This window comes from Gasterosteus aculeatus, chromosome 1 (assembly GCF_964276395.1).
Source record: "Gasterosteus aculeatus chromosome 1, fGasAcu3.hap1.1, whole genome shotgun sequence".
NCBI lineage: Eukaryota > Metazoa > Chordata > Actinopteri > Perciformes > Gasterosteidae > Gasterosteus > Gasterosteus aculeatus.
Window position 1 is genome coordinate 19,525,876 of NC_135688.1, and position 22,552 is coordinate 19,548,427.

The 22,552-nt window shown below is 42.6% G+C and overlaps 1 protein-coding gene across 21 annotated transcripts in view; it reads right to left on the minus strand.

Annotated features, from left to right (window-relative positions):
• Window positions 1-22,552, minus strand: part of usp32 (ubiquitin specific peptidase 32) — a 41,290-nt gene that overhangs the window by 14,971 nt on the left and 3,767 nt on the right. For 14 of the 21 annotated variants that reach the window (XM_040194054.2, XM_040194227.2, XM_078098531.1 and 11 more), the window contains exons 2-12: window positions 14,355-14,482; window positions 8,656-8,761; window positions 7,892-8,010; window positions 6,942-7,101; window positions 3,515-3,646; window positions 3,281-3,388; window positions 2,538-2,653; window positions 1,805-1,867; window positions 1,450-1,533; window positions 1,285-1,346; window positions 1,087-1,189 (exon numbers count right to left, since the gene is read on the minus strand). In XM_040194054.2, coding sequence (XP_040049988.2) covers window positions 1,087-1,189; window positions 1,285-1,346; window positions 1,450-1,533; window positions 1,805-1,867; window positions 2,538-2,653; window positions 3,281-3,388; window positions 3,515-3,646; window positions 6,942-7,101; window positions 7,892-8,010; window positions 8,656-8,761; window positions 14,355-14,482 — 1,181 coding nt within the window. Of the gene's footprint in view, window positions 1-1,086; window positions 1,190-1,284; window positions 1,347-1,449; window positions 1,534-1,804; window positions 1,868-2,537; window positions 2,654-3,280; window positions 3,389-3,514; window positions 3,647-5,743; window positions 5,896-6,941; window positions 7,102-7,891; window positions 8,162-8,655; window positions 8,762-14,354; window positions 14,483-22,552 lie in introns of those variants that run through there. The other 7 variants (XM_078098538.1, XM_078098536.1, XM_078098537.1 and 4 more) reach the window with 2 other exon arrangements.

Genomic DNA, 22,552 nt, shown 5'->3' on the forward strand with positions numbered 1-22,552 from the left:
TTTGAAGACCACAGTAACGAATCCGGTTTGTGTTGAGCATCATGTTTCCACCGTAGAGCCTGAGAGGCTCACCTGCACTTCCTTTGGCTCTTTATGACGTGTATTTTAATGTTCATTATTAGAAAAATAAAGTCCAGTTGCAGACTATAAAATTGTTGGCCACATCAGAGATGTTTTCAGTAATTCCGATGGATTGACTGTTTTTCCAGCTGCAAAAACTCTTCATCAACATGTCATACGTTAAACCTTTAAGTGCTTCTTTGTGGCCTTAAAACAATGTCATTACACATTAGTCCGTGCCAGCAAAATGGGTTAACATGAACACTGTGTGCAACTCAGCTTGAATATCAGATGAACAAATCTTCAGCTCTTCAAAATCAAAATGTGTCTGATGTTCTACACCGGAGATAAACACCTTGACTTGTTTTGTAATTGCTTGAGCAAGTCCAAAACCAGTCCACAAGCAATCTTAACAACAATACACTTTGTATTGGGAGACACTGGCTGTGACATTATTCAATAGCAAAATCAAAACACTTTCCATTTGGATGTCCAGTCAGTATTGATGGTGAATGTGGCCGATAGGACATGACCAGGTAGCCAGAGGCATGAAGGGTTGTGTTCTGCGTGCTCCAGGTGCCGCTCAAAGACAGAAGCTGCTCAGCTCTTTGCTTGTATTGCAAACTATCGGTTTCCAAGAGCGTGAATGGAATCTCAAAATAGACGTTGCGGACGAGGATACATTTGGACTGACATGGATATTAAACCGGCTGATGGAATGCAGCCAAGTGACCCTGAGGCTGTGCCTGTATTGAGTGCAACGAGGATATGGACGAGCCTCGTTGTCAGAAACTCGCACACAATGCATGCCGGTACGCGCCGGCCACGCCGCAAGCAGAAGAACATTCTCTGTCAATACAGCAAACATAGATTACATTTACTATCAACAATGTTTGGACATCCACAGGAAATGGTCCCACGTTTTCTCTGTAAGTGCAACACAGCTCACAAAGATAAGTAGCAGCGTAGCGTTAATGTCAGTGCACATCCAGATCTACAAACCCCTCCTGCTTAAACTGGACTTACATATTTTACGTAGTCCTTCCATTGCTGCCACCACAGCATGGAGATGGGAAACCAGTTCTGACTTTGCTGGAGCCCGTGTCTGCTCTCCCTCTCCAGCCAACCTCTACACACAGACACACAACGCACTCATTAGACCCCAGCAGCATATTATGCAATGCTGTTATAATCACATGACAGATGGAGAGGACAGGTATGTACCTGATGATTTGCCCCTCCTCCTCAGGACTACCGGGCCGGAGCCCCAAGACTATGTGGCAGACCTGGACAGAGAGAAATACACAAAGACGGTGAAAATACACCATCAACAAATACTACACGCCAAGTGGGGGTTGTAAGTACTGTACACTAGGCGCTGGTTCTGACCTGGAACAGCAGGTTGAGGAACTCATTGGCCAATGCACTCTTCACACTCCAGATCTGGTAGTCTTCCAGGGTCAGGTGACCCAGCTGGTGAGGAGAAAAGAAAATACAGGTCAGCATTTTTCAAACATACACTGAGAGACCTAAATCGAACAGAAGAAGTTCATCTGCTGTGGTTATGGTCGGTGAGAATCGAAGGCAAGATGAGAGGAAGGTTGCTGTGGGTGTACTGCAAGGCTTCCGGTGCAAGTATGTGGAACTACGACAACGTGAAGCCGGAGTTTAGTGTTTCAAATCACATTACATTAAAGGGGAGAAAGCAAAAAAGACAATCCATGCTGATTCTGTGGCGTCTCACCTTGGTTGTATCGTGCATCTTCAGGATGCCTTCTACGATGTCTGACACGCTGCTGTGCAGCTCCTGCAGGGGAACAAAGGATGAGCATGAAAGCCCCAAGCAACTTCTCCTGAGCTACTGCTGTGTATGAGATCACAATCCTGGCTGTGACAAAGGAAGGTGAGTCATTCAAAGGATTCTGGGCTGATCATCAATATCGGTCCGTTTTCCACGCCGGGAACGCCATATGTGATTAGACATATGGTTTTATTGCCCGTCACAGCTGTATACGGGATGACATTTAGACAAAGACCACAAAGCGGTACATGCGCAAAAGGAAATGTCCTGTTGTGCATCTTTACCGTTTATGCCATACCAATATTTTGAATTCCTGTTTTTACATGTTTACATTCATCTGCCATCATTAACCTCAAATATACTGCCACGAATTTAAAAATTAAATGTAATACAAAATTATAGAACAATAGAAAACTTGACTGCCCCTCAAAGTGAAGCCAAAAAATATTGCTTACTGCATGGTGGTGCAGAATAGGGTATAAACACCAACTATCTATATTATAGGGAAAAATCCAAGACCTGAAAATGTTTGTCTCAAAGTTGTTTTTTGTTATCTTTAGCTTTTTTTAATATCATCATTTCTGACAGGTTTGCTTCTAGTTATTTGATGCTGTAAAGAGAGGGTGTGATGTCATCATTGAGCTCCCGCATCCTGGAGTTCCTGGTGTAAACTTACAGGGAGTGTGTCCGTGCGATTGTCCTTCCACACTTCCAGCAAAGCCACCACCATTTCATGGAGTTCATCTCGAGACAGCACCCCATCCCGGTCCACATCAAACACTTTGAAGCAAACTGTTGGGCAACGAGAGCAGTGTAGTGGTAAGAAACAAATACGGTTGTAAAGAACGATACTTCCTGTTTAGATTCTTGGCAGGAAATGACAACAATGAGCTCCTGCACAAATCAACACAAATTCCTCCCTCACTGAGAGCAAAACACTGGTGGAACGAGCTCTCTGAAGACACCAGGACCACAGAGAGCCTTCACATCTTTCACCGCAAACTAAAGACACACCTCTTCAGACTCAACCTCCACTAAAAGACTAACAAATTGTAGCACTAAAATTTTACTAATAATGCCACTTATCTATAGCAAATTGTAAATTGGCTTATTTGATGAAATTGCCCTTTCTTGTTTCTTGTTCTCCTGAGTTTGTACCCTGTGGTTGAATGCACTTATTGTACGTCGCTTTGGATAAAAGCATCAGCTAAATGACATGTGATGTAATGTGTTGCATCTTTAAATGAAAATTCCAGATAACAAGAAAAGGCTTTGTAGGATTTGTCTTTATTTTATTATTATTTATAATTTCTGAGGTATACAAAATCTCCCCTAGAAATGATGCTCTTTTCTGCTGTTGTTGTGTTTCTGCTGCCCTGTTTTCTTGTGCAATCAAATAAAATATCTGTTATCGCTTACATTTCTGCCTTTCAGCCACGGGCCCCCTGCAGCACGCAGAGAGTCCACAGGAGATCTCTTTGAAGTCGATGTGATTGTCCCGATTCTCATCGAAGGCGTGAAACAAGCCTGGAAAACAAGAGCCACATCAGATCATTCCTATGCTGAGCAGGTGTTGGAAGAGGGGTTGGCATTATATCTGTATCCCCTTGATACTCAGACTGGAATACAAAGTACAGGTTCCTATTGTCTTACCTTCGCTCAGTGAGGCATGGATGGGAGGAGAGACCAGAGGGACGAAGGTTTCCAAGTCAAAGCGTCCGGTTCTGGACTGGGCTTTGAGGAGCCAGTAGCGCTTCTCCAAGTCTATGATGTCGGACTCTTCCACTTTAAGATCACAAACAGAAGAAGGCAAAGTCAAAATAAGATCTGTGCAAAACTACTCAGAGGAATTAGATCTGTTTTGTAGTTCTGTAAAAAAAAAATTAAAAGTCGGAAATAAAACTGTGAATCATTACTTACAAAAAGATGTGGATAGCTTTTCTTTTATACTTCATGTGAATGTGGCTAACAGTAAGAAGAAGATAGCAAAAGTATGTACAATTTCATTGTGCAACGCATCTATAGAACAGCTCGAGATGTTTTACAAGTAAGCATACAGTATATGATGAGGATCACGACGTAAAAGGCAGGTTGAGTTAAGAAGCACAAGCAAATGCCCTGTAAACATTATGGAATATAAGAGTAAGAGTTAATGCGGCACGACACCGAGGACAGAACAAGAAAATACCGTCCACGTATGAGACACGGTGTCAAAGGAATTCATTAAGTTACTTATCACCAACTATTTGCATTCAGTGTTTGTGAATGAGTCGGTTTTCTTTATTCCCCTTGTGCTATAATACAACATCCTAAAGAGCAACAGGTTGAGGTCTGCAGAGAAACCTGGTAAACAAGGCTCTGTTACTCAATGGAGAAACACGTATAAGTATGGTAATGTTAATTAAAGGGGTTCTAGTTTAGTTTAGACTTGTGAAAGCAAAAATCATTACTTGAAATTTCTCACATTTAAGATCAGAATAAAAGTAAAGAAGTCCAACTAAGTTGGTTTCCACAGCAAAGCACTACACCATAAAAGTCCAAACTTCAAATGGACCTTTACACACATGCCTGGTTGAAGTGGGCCTTAAGAGGATTAGACAATTAGTCATTCAGTCAATTGACCAACAACAAGTTACCTGACGCACAAGGTTACAAACCAAGCTGCATCTCAATGAGAGCACTTACGAGCTGTGGCGCGCTGACCAGTAGATTGGACATGATAGTGGTCACGAGGCCACAGCCAGCCCCAGCTGGGGTTATGGAACAGCCAATGGGTGCAAGTATATTTGATACCGATCAGCCCAATATAGCATATGAGGCTCTGCCGGGGTCAATGACCCCGCTTCCCCCTTCCAACATGCTAATCCACAGCTTACGGTAATAGGATTCGGCAGGTTGTCAGCTAGCTTTTGGCACGGAGCCAAAACATGACAGGTGTCCAAGTCAACGAGACAGGAATCGAACCCCAGTCAGTTCCTGGCAGAAGTGGAGCCAATGATTCTCGGCAGGCTAGTTGACCATTTCCACAAAGCTTGCTTTCCAGCAGCTGCCGGTCACAGTTCCGGACAGACGGGATCGGGGTGGTCGGCTGCTGGTGAAGCAGCACACTGACACCATGGACCGTCTGAGAGGGGCAGTCCTCTCTAACCAGGTTCGGTGAACCTCGCGGCAGTGGTACTGCCATTGTTCAAGTCTGACTACATGGAAATGACATGGAGGAAATAACATGAGAAGTTAAGCCTCCTACCTACTACCTTTCTGTCTCAAAGCTTGATTGGAAACTGCTGCTTACTCAACAAAAACAGGGAAAATCAAGTCTCCTGCAAAGATCATAAAACAAGCACACTGAGGCCTAAAACGATGAATGGAGCAGTGGATATCAGCTCATTTAGTCCATAAACAATGAAGAAGAAAATAAACATGTGTTCATCATGCGTATTCCTCATGACAGCTCTGCTAACGTCTCTAAAAGTCATTACCAGGACTATGGATTGCCTCGCGCACATCTTCCACCCGTCTCAGGGTCGCTCGCTGCGTCTGCGAATGTCAGTGGAGCGCTGGAAGTCTCTGCTGGATTTCAAATCTTTGAATGGTGGCAGGAATAGAGCTTGGCAGTTTCACTATCTTAACTGTACTGGTGGAACTGGTGAGTGGAGCGTGTGCGTGACACGGTGTTTGATGCCCGCTTGTTTTAGCTCTACTTTTCGATTGAAAGCAATCACAGAACTAAATCAAACAAAGTGCCCTTTTCTATCAATTGTAATCAAACGGGCGAACAAACAAAGACAAACAAAGCCCTCCAACAATGTCTGTTCCCGTAGAGACCATCCACACCAGCCGCGAGGTATCTACACTATGTGGTCTCCATGGCGTGATACCCACCTAGAGGTGCGACTCTCCCCGAGTGACAGCAGAGATACCATACCATCATCCAGGGAGCATCCTTAGACAGGTGCTGGCACAGCCAGCAGGTAACATGGCAAACTATCCTCACCGAAGCTACGCCATCCCGTCCTCACGCCGGTTATTCCCACGCATTTCTACCGCGATAACATGGTGACGCCGCCATTTAGCAAAGGATTCCAGCTCTGTCATGAGTCAAGCCTTCTCCTTGTGGCAAGAGTTAAGAACCAGGAGGGTGTCAGTCAGTCAGTCTCTCCCCACACACACACACACACACACACACACACACACACACACACACACACACACACACACACACACACACACACACACACACACACACACACACACACACACACACACACACACACACACACACACACACACACACACACACACACACACTTAAGAGGATAAACTGGGAGCAGGCAGATTAAAGGACGCGTCCAGGTTCTATCCCGCCCTTTGTCCTTAATTGGCAAAATAAAGCTTGGCTAAATTTACTTATCAGGCAACTTTTAAGAACTGCTTTGCTGTCAATGTTTAAATGCACATTTATAGTCAAGTATAATTCAGAATATGACACTATTGGATTATGCCATATTTCAAAAGGATCCTTTCCTTAAAGCCTCTGATGAAACAGGTTTAAACAGCTTTAATAGTAGAGATGCCCAAAAGAAACGCCCATCTAACCCTAACCCGCTGGTTGGAAAGACAACGTCTACTGTCAAGTATTATGACGGACTTGGATATCAGCTTTTTAGCCCAAAACCTGTCAATATCCAAATTTTCTTCCACAGGTGTAAAGAAGCTAAATGGCACAGAGGTATCCTGCCGGATCTCTCACACTCGCACACACACACACACACACACACACTTGTGATTTTGTTGAAACACTGATATTCTTAATCTATGTTCTATACAGGACTTGTACAGAAAAAGAAGTTAAGCTCACAGCAACAACTACACAAATAAAACAAATACAACTAAAATAGACATATTAGACGGAGTGTTCTCTGTGTTCTGGGAAGTTAATTACAGCAGGCTTATAAACAAACATGCATGTAACCCTGATTGGTGGTGGTGGGCTGCTGTCAACAAGTAAACACAGGTTCCTATGTGCACATGCCCCATTTGCAAAGCCACGGAGTTTGTTGTGTGTGTGTTTGGGACTTACAGTGTGTGACGCCAGCCAGTGTCTGGTAGAAGGTAGGCGTGTCGCTGTCATCTGTGAGCGTGACACACACTCCTCCGGACAGGAGCCATCTGGATAGAGTGAAGGCCTCCTTGTTCTGGAGCAGCCAGTTCCTGAAGCGCTCATAGTTCACCTTGTCCCCCTGCAACAACACACACAGCTAAGTGGTATGAAGCGCTTTTGATTTTAAATGTCTGCTTTAGAAATAAAATGTATTATTATTATTTATCATAAGTAAGTTGGATATTGTTGATTTTGTGCACCTTGTTGAATTTTAATTAAACACCCCTCGAGTAAGGGGACAAGAAGCAATACAAGAGTCCGCATGTGAAATGTTATTAGGTGGCAGCAGGGATTTACTGTCATCAGATACCTACGGGTGTAGCTTTCCATTCGGAACTGACGAATACATGGATGACCAAAATATAACTTGATTGTCTGGTTGAAGTTCTCTGTGTAAGTCACCGTCTGTAGTGCGTCCGCTTTGTAAGTCCACTGAACAACCAAGAGTGGACTAAATGTTTTTGTAGTTCAGGAAACTGAGATATTAAGTTTATGGCTCATTAATGTCTATGGCTCTATGGCTCATGGCGTAACGTCAGTCTCACGCGTTGCATTCTCCCAATCAACACTCAGTGTTCTATCAATATGCATGTTGACTGAGTTTTGAATCAAGACATTCGACTCTTGAGGTCTAGTAGCTCGTAAAAAATAAAAAGGGCCAAATTTCGAATGCCCCACTCTGCGTACAATGTGTCAGATATATGTCTTTACCATAGTATGGATTTGTCTGCGCTTTTGATCTCTATAATCTTCTAACTTGTAGAATAACTCTCTGTAATGCAATGGAGATAACGGAGGCGATATGCAGGCGATGACTGGGATGGATGGACATGTGTCATACACACATCTCTGTGGTGACATTTGCTGACCTCACTGAAGCACTTCTTGAGGGAGGTCGGAACTTCTCCATCCAGGACCTGCAGAACTGCTTCTATATCCTCCCTGGCTGCGTGCCCACTTAGATCGCTGGCAAACAGGCTGAAGAGGTCTGTGGGCGCACACACACAGACACACACCCACACATACACAAAGAGTGTCAGAAGAGATTCCAGCCTTATCCCAGGAGGGCCAGCCTCCTGCATGTAGCCGAGGTCGATAACGTCCTGATAGATGAGCTGCCTGCAGCACATCCACCACAGCTGTAAGAGCAAGAATAACCGGAGAGGCAGAAAGAAAAATCACCACGTCGATTGAAACACGATTGAAAATAACTGTTACAGTGAAACTCTTTGGAGAGAGCATAGAGAAAGAAGTAAATACAAATATACACTGAGGAGTGCACTCAAACTGAGTTGCTTCTATAAGAGCCTTTGTTATGGTGGCTACCTTACGCTAAGCAGCAGCACAATGCTTTGCTTCCTTTCTGTGGAGGTCCAGTACCTCATACAACCCCAAACCAACCCTTCAACTAGCATCACACTAAATATACAGAAGGTGGAGTCACGCTGTGACTGGTCACGTGTAATGTGCTTACTGAGTAAGTACAGTATTTGCTATTAACCAGTTTTCCCGTAATGATATGAATCGTGTTCTTTGTAGTGTAGATCTATACACAGTCACATTTAGCAGAACAAGAAAAGACGACGGTACACAGCAAACACAGACTTACTGTTAACTCAACAGGAACACTTACACTTGGCCTTCTCCTCATCGCGCCCTCTGGTCAGAAGCACCAGACCCACGATCACATTGTTGAAGTGCAGCCCTTTAGGAGAGCCTCCGAATGAGGTGTAGATCACCTACAACACAGGAGAGACGCGGTTAGACAACAAACAGACTACTGCGGGATCACCTCATGATCAACACGTCCTGTGTGGACACATTTCACTAGCAGCTGTCACCAGGGAATAAGTTAAGGCCTTTTATAGAGTATAATATAGATGGATAGAACATCATAAATAGTAATATCTAAACCAACCAATTGCAAGCAGCTATGCAATTAAAGCGTCTTCATTTTGTAAAAGCTATTATGAAGTACTTTGCTGAAAATGGCTTGAGAGGCTTTGTGTACGTGTTGTGTGCCATTTGCCAAATATTAATTCACGTACAAATGTAGCCGAACAGGCGGCAGAGTTGTTAAATTGAATATTTCGAGCAATAGTGGGATCCAAGATTTTTCATCACAAGTATTTATTGATTCCAGGAACGTCTTTGATTGCACTCCCCTTTTAATAATCAGAATACTATTTTCACTTCCATGTTGTGATATTCCTGCAATTCATCAAATCTTCTTCTCTCGACTGCAGCCGCAGCATTTAGGGACATTTTCACAGGCTGCTGCAGGGTGCTACAGGGTGCTGCAGGGTGCTACGGGGTGCTGCGGGGTGCTACAGGGTGCTACGGGGTGCTGCGGGGTGCTGCAGGGTGCTGCGGGGTGCTGCGGGGTGCTGCAGGGTGCTCACCACTGCAGTGGCAGGACTATGGAACCCTTTTTTACTTACTTTAATATAGTAAACATGTAGTTTCCATTAAATTGTATTTAAGCGCCTTTGAATGAATAAATGAGTTAGGGAGAAAGTCTATACAGGCAAGGTAAATACAGCAAGGTTACAGAGCGGTGTGTGTGTGTGTTTGATGTTCACTGGTAAGGACGTGAGCATGGAGAGGAGACACAGGGTGACCCCAGCAGAGCTGCTCCCCCGGTGGTTTCAATAAGTGTGTCCTTGTCTGCAGGTTCTCCTCCAAACATTCCCTCATCCCCATGGCTGCTCTCCACTCATCCATCCATGTAGTTAGAGTGAATTTTGGCTAAATGAAATTATTCCATTTATATCAAAACTTCCACCTTTCTTCCACTTTGCCTTGATCAGAGATGCAACATTATAATCAACTATTACCATTATTACAAAACAAACTTTGTAATGTTATGTGGGAAATGTTTTCAATATAATAAAAAAAATGATTTTTGAATTCATTGAAATTGTGCCATTTTTCAAAAGAGATTTTTTTAAATGACCAACTTTAAGGGATTACTGATATCAAAGTCCATCTATGCTTCATCTCAACACATCCATCCCTTTCTCTTCTGATTGTTCTAAACAGATGCTGGTAACGGAGCACACATATCACGTATGCATACATGTCTGTACCGATTGAATCCTTTCATTCGTGAGCTCTAAGTGGCCAAAAGGCCTGCCGCTCAAGAAGCCACTTCTCTACATCTCTCTGCATCTGAAACAGTTCAGGGAAATACAAACACTTAATGAACAATAATGATTAATTAATAATAATCAACAGGGGACGTTTCATGGCAACTTTAGGTCCCCTTTTGTTTTTCAACTTGTGGTTCCTTACAAAATGTCATTTTACAAAACGTGATAAAGGACCAGGGTTTTCTGAAAATAATTATTTTCTCAGACGGAACCAGATATCTCCACTTCAGCAGAACGTACGTATACTAAACCTTCCAGCATCATTCTATACTCTGAAGCGGTTTCATAAATCCTGCATAGCTTACTTTTTAGAACATGCAGAGATTTCCAAATTCCCTCTGGAAGAAACTTTTATATGCTATGTCTAAGAAAATGAAACAAGAACACTCAACCTGGCAAATAAGGACATTTAAAAAACAAAACAAAGGCTGTTGTTTCAATAGTTACATAAAAGGTACATGCATGCCATTGAATGAGTGAGAGGAGCAGTTGGCTTCTGTAAAGCACTTAGCTTACAATGTCTCACTTAAGGACACTTACTGCTTCTACAGCAGCCCCAGATTATGCTTCATTGGCATATTGAAACATAACTACCAATTACCTAAATACTAGTGATCAACTAGGTACGTTTTAGTGTCTCCTCCTAAACAGCGGTCTTGTCAAAGGAAAGTACTATTGGCATTGTCATATTACATTTAGCCTCAACCAAGAGGGGAATAGAACCAGAACAACAAGAATTAACAAAATCAACTTCGTTAAGAATGCCAAAGTATAAAGTGCTATTACTAAGTGCCATTGTGAGTGCTACCAAGTGCTACCTATTCAAGGTATTGTCGCTAGGGGTGTGTTTAAGCTCTGAAGGCTCTCTGCTGTCCTGATGTCATTCCACCATTTAGGAGCCAGAACAGTAAACAGTGAGGGAGCAACAAGCAGATTGACCGATGCAGAGCGGAATGAGCGTGCAGGGAAGAACGGTTTGACCACGTTCTGGATGTAGACTGGATCGGATCGGTTTAGCGCACGGTACGCAAATACCAACGTTCGTAAACGGATGTGGACAGCGGAGTAGTGTGGGGGATTCTAGGTGGATTGAAGACCAGTTGGGCTGCTGCATTGTGGCGGAGCTAAAGAGGTCATTGGCGATGGCAGGTAGACCTGCTAGGAGGGAGTTACTATAGTCAAAGCGTGAGACGACCATTGCCTGAATCAGTACCTGCGTCGCCTTTGGAGTGAGAAGGCGTCGTATTCTCCTGATGTTGTGCTGCATGTATCTACGGGAACGTGTTGTTGCTGTAATGCTGGCAGTAAAGCATTCTGACTAAAGAGATTCCTTCATGTGGGGTTTTGATGGCAGAGTCTGACACATCACCCCAAAATCCCCCACAGGAGTTTGGTTTTGTGGATAATGTTTGTTGATCCATTTAGCGAGTCCAAAGCCCATACAATATCCCTACAGTCTGTGACCATAACAAAGACTATTTGCTATTTTTTGCATACAAACCAAAGAAAAAAGCCCAATATGCAAATCCTGCACATTTTGCGGAAAATACAAATATTTTGCACCGTCAGAGTCATTGATATTGAAGTTGTGCTCCAAAAAATAAACACATACTCAAATCTACAAACCGAAGACGTTATTCCAAGTGCACCAGAGTATGTGCAGTGGTAAAAACGTGGTCCTATTTCCAGAGGGTGGTGCAAAAGGAACATGCAACTGTAAATGCTGAGCTTCATTGCGCTGATGTCATCATCCATGACACGACCGACTCATCGATGTCGCCATAGAGAACACCTAAATGTTAGGCTTAATAGACACGTTAAAATAGTCTGTTTATTATAATACCCTTCATCATAATTCATATGTTTACGTATCAGATTCTGGTTGTTAGCCAGGAGTTCAACACCATTTGGCTGTCTATTAAATCAAAAACAAATTATTGGGGGTAACGAGGGATTTCCTTACTCAACCTCACTTCAAAACTAGCATCTTGGCAAACTGGACATCCTCAGGACTGGACTAAGGAGTAAAGTATGTTTAATCAGTCCACACTGTTACAAACGTTAGGCTGTACGAAGACAGCCACACAACGTGGACCCAAGTGGACATGGATAGGTGAGCTAATCATGCAAATCATAGGGCCATGTGGGCCATATGATTTGCATGAAATCTGCTTCAATACATTTGCCATTTAGACATTTAAAAACATTTTCACTACAGGCAAAAGACTGTGTGCTGGCACACACTTGTATCATTGGGAGGGTTGAGCCCCAATCTTGCGTCGTACACCTTTTTAAGAAGCTCAGATCTCCCTGAGACTGTACCGGAGACTCATCCTGTCTGCAAGGATGGCAGGGGCGTGACGGAGGGGGGGGCTTAGTGTATAGCATGCCATACCGTGACCATGTGAATGCATACAAATGTCACAAATGAAATGACAAAAATGACACAAATTGCTATATGAACATCTATTTATTGAACTTTAACAAAACTGCAAAGTGCAAATGTAAAACAAATCTTTTTTGTGGGATTTAGTCCAGCGCTTCTTTAATGTGTCTTGTCCATATATTGAAGCAATAATGATAACAAATAAACAAATAATAAATACTTTATATAGCCACATATTAAAATAAGAAAAGCTTCTGAAGCATCACGGCCGGGGCGAAAACATGGGTATTTTTTTTTTTAGTTTGTCCGTAAACTTACATTTACGTTTCGGCATGGCTGCAGATGTGCTGTAAACAATGCAACTAGTGGAGGCGGCAAAGTGCTCAGTGTTGCCAGATTGGAAATGGTGAAGTATCGTACCAAAGGCTCAAAATGGTCGTATTTGGAGGATAATTATCGTGTATCTGGCAACATTGAGATCGGTCGACCAATGACTGTTCTCTCTACAGTCAGAGCTCGCGCAAGGAGGGGGAACGTAAGGGAGACACCATTTCCAAAACATGTAAGGGCGTAATAACTAGTTTGTGAAAGACCCAGAGAAACACAAATATACGACGATGCAAAATCCCGGACGTTTTTGGAATCCCTGACGGACACATTTTTTAGGTCTCAAAAAGAGGACATGTCCGGGGAAAAGAGGACGTCTGGTCACCCTAGCTTAGTGCATTCTGAGTGGGTGCTCCTACAAGACTGAGCTCGCGTGTGACCATGAAGAGAGTTTAAAAAGCACCGCACGAGTCAACGTTTCTGACAAGAAACAGATAATGATCAATTTAAACAGAGATAATGGCGTAACTGGATCCGTTTAACATCATCATTAACACAAACAAAACAAGCAAAAGAGGAAGGTTTTGAAACGCAAAATAGACTTTTCATTTAAGCTCCCGGAGATTTCTGAACGTTAACAACATTTCCGTCTCGGGCTGAATGTCAGAATGTGTAGCAGCCCCGTTTCTGTTTTTAGAGACCAGCAGTAACCTCAGATCTGGGCCGCTGTCCCCACAGTAACTGCTGCCATGGTGACAATAGGAAAGAGGAAGGAAAGAGAAGACCAAAGCGCTTATGTTCAACAGTAAATAAAAGTAAATAGTATTTGGATTTGCTTATTGGCCCGTGCTAATTATTTGATTCCAAAAAATATACGTTCATAATTATTATCATTTTTTTACATTTTTTGGTAATACTAACCCTGTATATAAATGACATACGATTGCCATTAATTGTCATTTTTGTTAGGCCGGGCTCAGGTAAAAGCCAGAAAAACATGCAGAAATAGGGTACAGTATGCAAGGGCTTTACCCGATGGGTCCAGAGCAAGTGCTCACAGATGAAGAAGAAGCACGACGGCTCACTCGCTTCTCAGATACGTCTTCCCCTTTATCCTGTTATCCTCTGCTTGGAACTCTTAGGTGTGATCCCATTCAGGCCATTATCGATCCCGAGGTCCCACCACACACCCAACGTAATCACCCAGGTCGTCTCCAATTTTATTTTTAACTGAAGGATTACTTTCTAGGGTATAAACTCCATGAACACTTCATCTGCTTGAATCCACCACTCATCTCTTTTCTACAGGAGAGACATTTACATTTCAGGGGACACCAGATGCTCTACTCCACCTGCCTTAACCTTCCCCGTTGTTGGCTGGCTGCCTTTGGCCTTTAAGTGTAACCATCACTTTAGATTAAACATCATGGCTAATAGTACTTGGCGTGTGACATTACTGTGGCTTACCTCTGCAACTTTATGAGGAACTCCATCCCCCAGCACTTCCTTGTAAAAGCACTGCTGGGTCATGTAGTAGGTGAGGCCGCTCGTTCTCTTGAAGGCATCTTTTAGTCGCTTCAATTCAACATCAGTGACTAGACAGAAACAGAGGAAAAGAACATCACAAACAAACTGAATACATTTTGTCTCCCAACGTTATCTGTGAACTCTGTGCTAACATGAGACAAGCCAAAAAAGGTTAATAATCCATCTTGTCGTAACTTGAGCAAGTTTCATTATTTTCTACGAGACAAATGTTTACATTTATTTACAATTTGAAGAGTTCAAAGGCCATGCAAACAATCTTGAACATGTGCATCACAGCATATGAAAAAAAGAAAGAAAAAGAACAGTTGTTTTTTTGTGTTTTGAGTGAAACGACCCAAAAAATAGACAAAAGGATCAAATGTGCTTACACACACACACACACACACACACACACACACAAAAAGCTTAGTTATCGTCAATTGGAGGTGATGCATGAGAACAGCTTTGACGTGAATCATTTCTACTATTACCCCAAAATCTGAGTGTGTTTACACTGCAGCTATGTGATCAAAATACAGACTTAATTGTTTGACCGACACAGCTGATATATGAACAATTAAAAGGAAATAGTTTTCAAACCAGTTAACCAGAGTTATTGTGTTTTGTTATCCCCGTTGTGGCGTCTGTGTCCAGGTGCCCCTGATGTTGTGCGTTTTACATTACATTACATAGCACTTAGCTGACGCCTTTACCCAAAGGGCCAGTTGGAGGTTAGGCGTCTTGCTCAGGGACAGTACGAAACAGGACACGTATCAGTTGGGGATTGAACCCTCTCCACTCACCGCACCACAGTCAACACTTTCAAAGGGACTCAAAACCAAACCCAGAGATCTAGGATTCTAACTGCAGCATTTTCAGGAGTGGACGCTCAAGCCAAAGAGCGATTTGGCACACAGAAGATTGGTTTAAGTCAAGGAAAAGTGACAGTATCTGTACTAGTAGAGTTCAGTTATTCCATTTATTCGACCTACATATGGGATTATTGAGTAACCTCTGACACTGCGAATAGCCAACGTTAGCAGCCTGGCTTTACTCACGGGTGGTTTCTGTACATACTGCGGACGACTACGCATCCCCTCCCGTCTCTTTATGGGGAGCTCCCACTTTGCCCTTGACCCTCCCGTTAATGCACACGCACGACACAAAATAGAGCAATTTGCCATTTTCAGTTTCCGGGTGAGGCAGTCTGCTCGTTCACCTCCGTGCGGCGGGTTTGTAAAAGCGTGGCATTGTATGTACAGGCACGCAAAAGCGCTAATACATGAGGCCCTGAGTGTAGTGTGTAGCCAATGGCTGAGTTTTAGATCTATTCAGTGAATAGAGTCGAATATGTAGCCAAAAGCTGAGTGTAAGATCAGTATTTCCCCTGCCATTGGACATCAAATTGCATCGGTCTGTAGGCTAGAAAACTCTATGATACCCAATCCTGTATTGTAGGCTGCGTATCACAAGGATTAAAGATACTGCTATTGGTATTCAATATTAGATTCAACTTCCAGTTGGTGCTACTGGTATTTCTTATCAGCTGGGTGGTGAACAGCAGCTCAGTGAGCAGTAATCCATTACATTTTCTATCAATGTTTGACAGTATCAAGTTTGTACAATATCAATGTCAGCTAAATATATTACTGTGCTGTTCGTGTCATCTGGAAACCACTCAAGCTGTGCAGCATCTTGAGACTATAACTGATAAACCACACTTCTAAAAACCTGTTTGGATGCAGCTATTGGAAAGTCAGTATGAATGGAATTGATGTACAAATACTGTTGTGCCAAATTAGGGCATTGTTATCTCCTGACTGATTAAAATCTCCTTTATCAAATATTATACAGTCTCTTGTATACAGAGATTAAAAATGGAAATCAATGATGAACACATTTTACGTGGTTTCTGCTCAACGGTGTGCATCAACAAATATCTCTAGCTTTTAGTATAACAGTCAAGATTTGATTGCAGGGTTTCACAGGAACACTTGTTGCACACGCTCTTCCACACATAACCTTACTTGTGACCTTTGTTTCTCTCAGTAACCATTAATCATTCACAGAGCTGTAGGAGCGTTACTCTTTTTGACTGCCATCAGTTGGCCTTCAAAGAACAAGCTTGCATGAATCACTTCTTTGGTCATTGAAATACTACAAATACCTGATTTGCATTTAGCTTTACTTTCTTCCCGACCTTAAGTCCTTAACTGCTGCCTACACTACGAACAAAAGGGATCTAAGGCATGATATATGGAGCATCAAAATTAAAATGGAACGGCTTTCTAGGATTGATTACGATTTGGTAAAAAAAATGCTTATTTATTTTACCTATTTTGACAATGAAGCTTGATCTAAATTAATTTATTGGAGGTGTATATGCCCGGAGAAGCATCGAAAGAAGTTAAAATGGAGAATAACTGCATCCGCAACTACTATTCAGGTGTTTGATGAAAGACTCCTTCAGAATCCGGATTAGTCAGCTTCCTGAGTAATAAACACTTAAAGGGCTGCTGCATAGTGTGAACAAAAGGAAATGCATTAGTATCATGTTGTGGGCTTGTGATTTGTACCATCTTCGTTTCTTGAGGAGTGCATGAGAGGTCAGTATAAATATAGCTTTCTATCCAGAGCACATCAATCCTTTGGCCTCTATGACAACAAATGAAAGGCTATGTGCCTATTCAACACGTGCACAGATAGGAGAGGGGTATTGCTCACATGGCTACACGAGGGGAAATCACATTACAGGGACTTACAAAAGACATATTTGAGCAAAATGAGATAGGAGAGCAAATTAGAAACATCAATATTTTACACAAAGCAAAACAGACGCAGGTGTTGACAAAATGATGATAAAGTCGGGCCGATTTGCAATGCAGTAGAATTAAGGGAAATATTAAATGTATATACTTGACAGCTGAAAAGAGCACTTCTGGTAATGCCTTATCTAACTAATTTGCAAATAACAATGCATTATATCACAGAATGTTCTAAAATGGTCCGGCAAACAGGGCTCAGGATAGAATAAGGTTAGAGGTATTTTGTTCTGACACACTAGCTGGGTCATCCTGAGGCTGCTTCCTCCTCCTCCTGTTATATTATAATACTTCACATCACATCTCAGTTTCAAGAAATCGCTTAAGTTACGTTGGTAACCATGTTTGTAAAAACAAATGACTAGAAAACTGTCAGACTTAGTTATAGTTTATACTTCATAATATGAACACAAATGGATCAAAGTAAGCTAAAGATGATAAGTTATGAAACTGAACTTGGTTGGTTTGCTCCTTGTTTTGTGCTGTGATTATAAACAGACTATGAATTTGGTTCTTTCAGGGAGCCAGGGGGAAGAAGCATTGAGTTGAACGATGTGTGCGGTAACATTTAGCTACTGATGCTTGGAAATATTTTGTTATATCTTTGGTTAGTTAAATGAGCTGAGCTAAATGGAAGAAAAAAAAAGTCTATGCATACAAGTTTATAGGAGGTGCTACTGCTGTTTGTATGGACTGTATTGATTTCCGCTGCCTTATGATTGCAATCTTACTTTTAGCTAAATGTAAATGGCTTAATCGATTTGAATTCAATTTAAAATGATTAGGAAATGTTCTTCTCTCCGCCTGAAATATATCGTGCTCCAGTGAAGAATATCTTCCTTAATTAAATTAAATTAAATAAGAAGAAGCATCTCTGTCTGTCTTTCAAGTCATAAGGCTTTCACTGTCAAGCGCAGCAGGTTGCTAGGCACCGCAGAGAAAGAAAAAAAATAATATTTTCAGAAAAAAGTTTTCAAAAATGACCCTATTCTCTCCAAATTGTATACGCTTGTCTGTCTTAAGACATTTCCTAAGCGCCACCCAAGCATTTTTTAGATGTGCTTCATCCTCATCTCTGAAAATGCACTGATTGATCCAGCTAACTTGATCCTTTCTGGGGAGCCTCCCGACCCATGTACGGGGCCCGAGTTCCTCCCACCACAGTCTCCGTAAGTCCTGTGGGAAACCGGTTAATATGTGGCCCTGCGCGGGTGAAGAGCACATCAGTCTCCCTGGTTACGGTCTAAGTGCGCTAATGGCCCAGGTGTCCCAGACCAGCATGGTGTCCACCTCAACATGTTGCTCATGCCGTACCAAATATGTGTTCATGTTCATCTAATCTGTGGGTGTGTGGTAGAAACCACCCACAGTGCAGAACTGATTAGCTTCCAAGTGCAGTCATGGGCTTCAGCAACCCTTTAGGCAGCCAATCACACACGGGGACCAGCAGAGGGCACGGAGAATAAAGCACACGTGTGTCATGTAAGGTACGAGCAGACAGGCACAGGACGAGAAGTAGGAAGTCTGGTGTATTGTGAACAGTAAAAAAAAAAAAGAAGGACTTGGCTTTAGGTCACATGAGGACACGGTTGCTCGCGGATCATCTATTAAGCTGCTGCCGTGTTTGATTTAATACTAGGATTTACTATCGTCTGAATTGTGTCAATGCCAATATGATATCCAAATCACAGGTGAAACAAAAGGACAGATATAGTGGATAGATGACATACACCCCTCTGAGCCTACATAGGAAGGCATTTACATTGGGACATGTAGGACTTACACAACATGTACAACGCGGAAGTGGTGGTTATATCTTCCATGGCGGAAATTGATAGCTTAGTTGATAACGGCTCCATGGAGATAAGCCCCTCCCTGGCTCATCTAGCGCAAAAGACATGAATAAACCCCAATGATCCCTTTGCGTTTGGGGGTATGAGGTAGGGGAAACACTAGGATGTTAATCTTCAAAGGCTTTGTATAAGGAACGTTTAATGATCTCAATGCTTCTGTGTATCGCATCCTCGGTTTTCTATATTACTGCACGCGGCGTTTGCAGAGCAAACCCTGAACAAAAATTGGACTACTACTGTCTGGAATATAGTACAAAAACTCCTTCCGTGAGTGCGCTGTAATCGGCCCTGATGGAGGGAACTTCCTCATTGTTTTGTATTGTACCATGACACTAAGCAGCTCGCTGACGGTCCCTTACTCGAAGCTTTTTAAACTCTTAAACTTTTTAGACTTTTAAGTCATTGCACCTCGACTGAACAAGAAAAATTGCCTGCATACACGGTCAACAGTGGATGACAGCGAAACACATGGCGGAATAACTAAACAGAGTTTTATTCTCGTCATTCTCATTTTAATCTCCAGTTAAGTGGACTTTAATGGACCAAAGTGACAATTTATGAAAGTGTGTTTTCTCTCACAAACACTATTAAACGGGATCACTTATTTACAAAAGCTCTGTAGTTGTGAGTTTAATCAATGAATTGTGCAACAATCTCAGCTGTGTCTAATGTCTTCTCATCGGAGGGCCCAACTCAACTTATACTGGAGAGACAGAAAGATCTAAAGGCTTTGCTACTGAAAATCACAATAGCCCATCTCTGCTGGTACCGGATAATAGCTAAATTGTTACAATTAGCTGGACAAACAAAGCAGTCCACATTATAGAAAACACAGTGTATTGTGGATGCTGTAATGCAATGCAGGTATTCTTGGTTACCATTGAATGCACAGCAAACAAAAGAGCCTGATTTCTGCTAGTGCACCAATACACACATCTTTCAGACAAAGCCAGGAACATAATATACAGATACACAGCAAAGCATGCTTAGATGTTCCATTGGTCTCTGTTGGTGTCTCCCGGTGCCTCGGAACTACTGTCCCAGTAAGGATTTCAGTGTTACCTTACTTAGTTATCATGGCTGCCGAGCAGCCGCAAACAAAGCCTGCCGCCGTGACTCAATGTTTGTTGTCCTGTGAGATAAACTGGGCGTGCTGGAAACACCCCGACGGGAGAACCGAGGCGTCTGGAGCGCCACGCAAATACTAACCTCACACAAGCCAGTGACCTTTAAGTCATGGTGAACGGTCAAGAGAAACAAACAGGGACTGTGGTTCTGATAGATTTCACTTTACCTTAATCGGGTGTAAAAATAACAAATACTTAATATTACTATCCCCTTGGTTTAGCGTAAGCATGGTTTTTGCTGCACTCCAGTGACAGTTGGGGAAAAAGACAATTAGGTGTAGCCAATTATTCCAATTCACCAGTAGTGTCATTATTTTACAGGCTAACCTGTGCGTTAAACTCACTACCAGGAGGGTCACCTATTGAAGACCCCACCCCGACCACGGAGGGCCAATAGGCTGCTAGAGAAGTGCCATTTTGCCACCTGGGCACCGCCATGGTGCCCTTGAGCAAAGCACCATACACCTGAACAGCTCCCCAGAAGTTGTGCACTGATAGCTGGCCATTACTCATAAGACAAGGATTATGAGGCTTAATTTAACTGACAATAAAAGTTGAGATTCGACAGCTGGCTAGCGAGTTCGCTAGTTTGCAACAGGAAGTGATGCAGGTTGCTGCTGCTACAGGGCTCGTTTTCTGTGGCTGCTGTAACATAAAGCCATTCCGAAATGAGCGATGTAAGCAGCAAACTGATGACTGAACACGCTTGCCATGGTGTAGGACAGCTACGTGGCTATTGCCGGATAAATTACGGCTTTTTTCAGTTGTTTTTTCGGTTACCCGAACAGATTTAGTGGGCTGCAGTACAGCAGCCGTAGAGGCTCAGGAAGTTAGCAGAAGGCTAAGCTAACATATTAGCAACGAGTTGTCGCCTCACAGAGTCCGTTAGTCCCGAGAACCAAGAATCACAGTTAATCATCTTGAATATGTGAAATATTATTTTCATACTTCAGACGAAGCTACAGCTTTCTAATAAGCTTAGCGTGCCGCATCGGACAGACAACCGTCACCCTTCCTTCTCCTGAAGCTTTAAGATGTGTCATTGATTCCTACCAGGACATGTTTACAGAGCAAACACCACACTGGACGCCTTTGTGGTAGCATTAGGCCAATCTACATGCACACGGTAAGAATGCAAAGCAGCGGCCTGTCACCTGGACTGATAAAGCCTGCTGACGTCAAGCAGACATGGGAGGCTGTGCCGTTCTCAGGGGACTGCGTACGAGGAGGAGGGTGATGACCGTGGCTGTCGCCCTACTGGACTGTGTGGTGGTCAACCACAAAAGGTTCAAATGTCGTTTACAGGGACTCTAGGAAAATCTACCATTTCATTGTAGAGCCACTAAACAGTCAGAGAGGCGGTGGGATCATTTTACCATGTATTTCAATACAATTGCACACAAATAAGAAAACAAAAACAAATACTGAAATTTCTTTAATTCTCATTCATTATTTGCCATTACTATGTCAAACCAGCGTTTTTGAACAAATATGGTTATAAACAAAATATTGCTTTAAAAACACAAGATAATGCAATAAGAACTCAAGCTTTTGCCCACCAGATACAATCTAAATGAATAAATGGAGACCGGCTTCTACAGAATTAACTTGATGTTGTGTTTCACGGAGAGTAGCCTATTATGTGCGGCAACACAGTTCATCAGATCAAAATTCACCGTGGACCACATCTGTTTATTATTACTCTCTCCTTTGTTGCGCACTAGCCTGAAGACAAAGAGCACCGTTAGAAGTTTGTGTCCATGTTTCACATAAAGTTGTAGCCCAGCTGGATGTGCTCTTTTGCAGAATGCTGCGTCTTCTTCAGAAATAGACGAAGCAGCACGTATTTTTAGTCGCTTCTTAACTGGCAGCACCTTGTCTGGTTGGATCACAGGCCGTCTAGAGCGCCCGCAATCAGAATCATTATTATTATTCATTTATTTCACCGTTAGTCTCACTGTTCCTCCCTTGACCACAACCATAGACTGGCTTTAAGTCTCCCAGCAACTACTTTATTATAGAAGAAAAAAGGATTGGTGGGGCCCTGATTACAGTGTAGAGGGCAGGCCAGCACAAAGAGAAGGATGAAACAACATGCAATGCTATCCAGCAGCTCTAAGCTCTATAGCTTTAAAAAGGTGTACTCTGAAGAGTCTTTTCACAGTAAGTTGTGTCGTCTGATACAAAAGGGTCCTTAGGCAATACTGAACTCCTCTATGTGCCATCACATACATCGTGTGTGTGTGTGTGTGTGTGTGTGTATCGATCCAGATCCTTGCACAGCAGCCTCTGAGATCACTGTATGAAACTGACATGTTTTAGAAAGCACGTTGAGT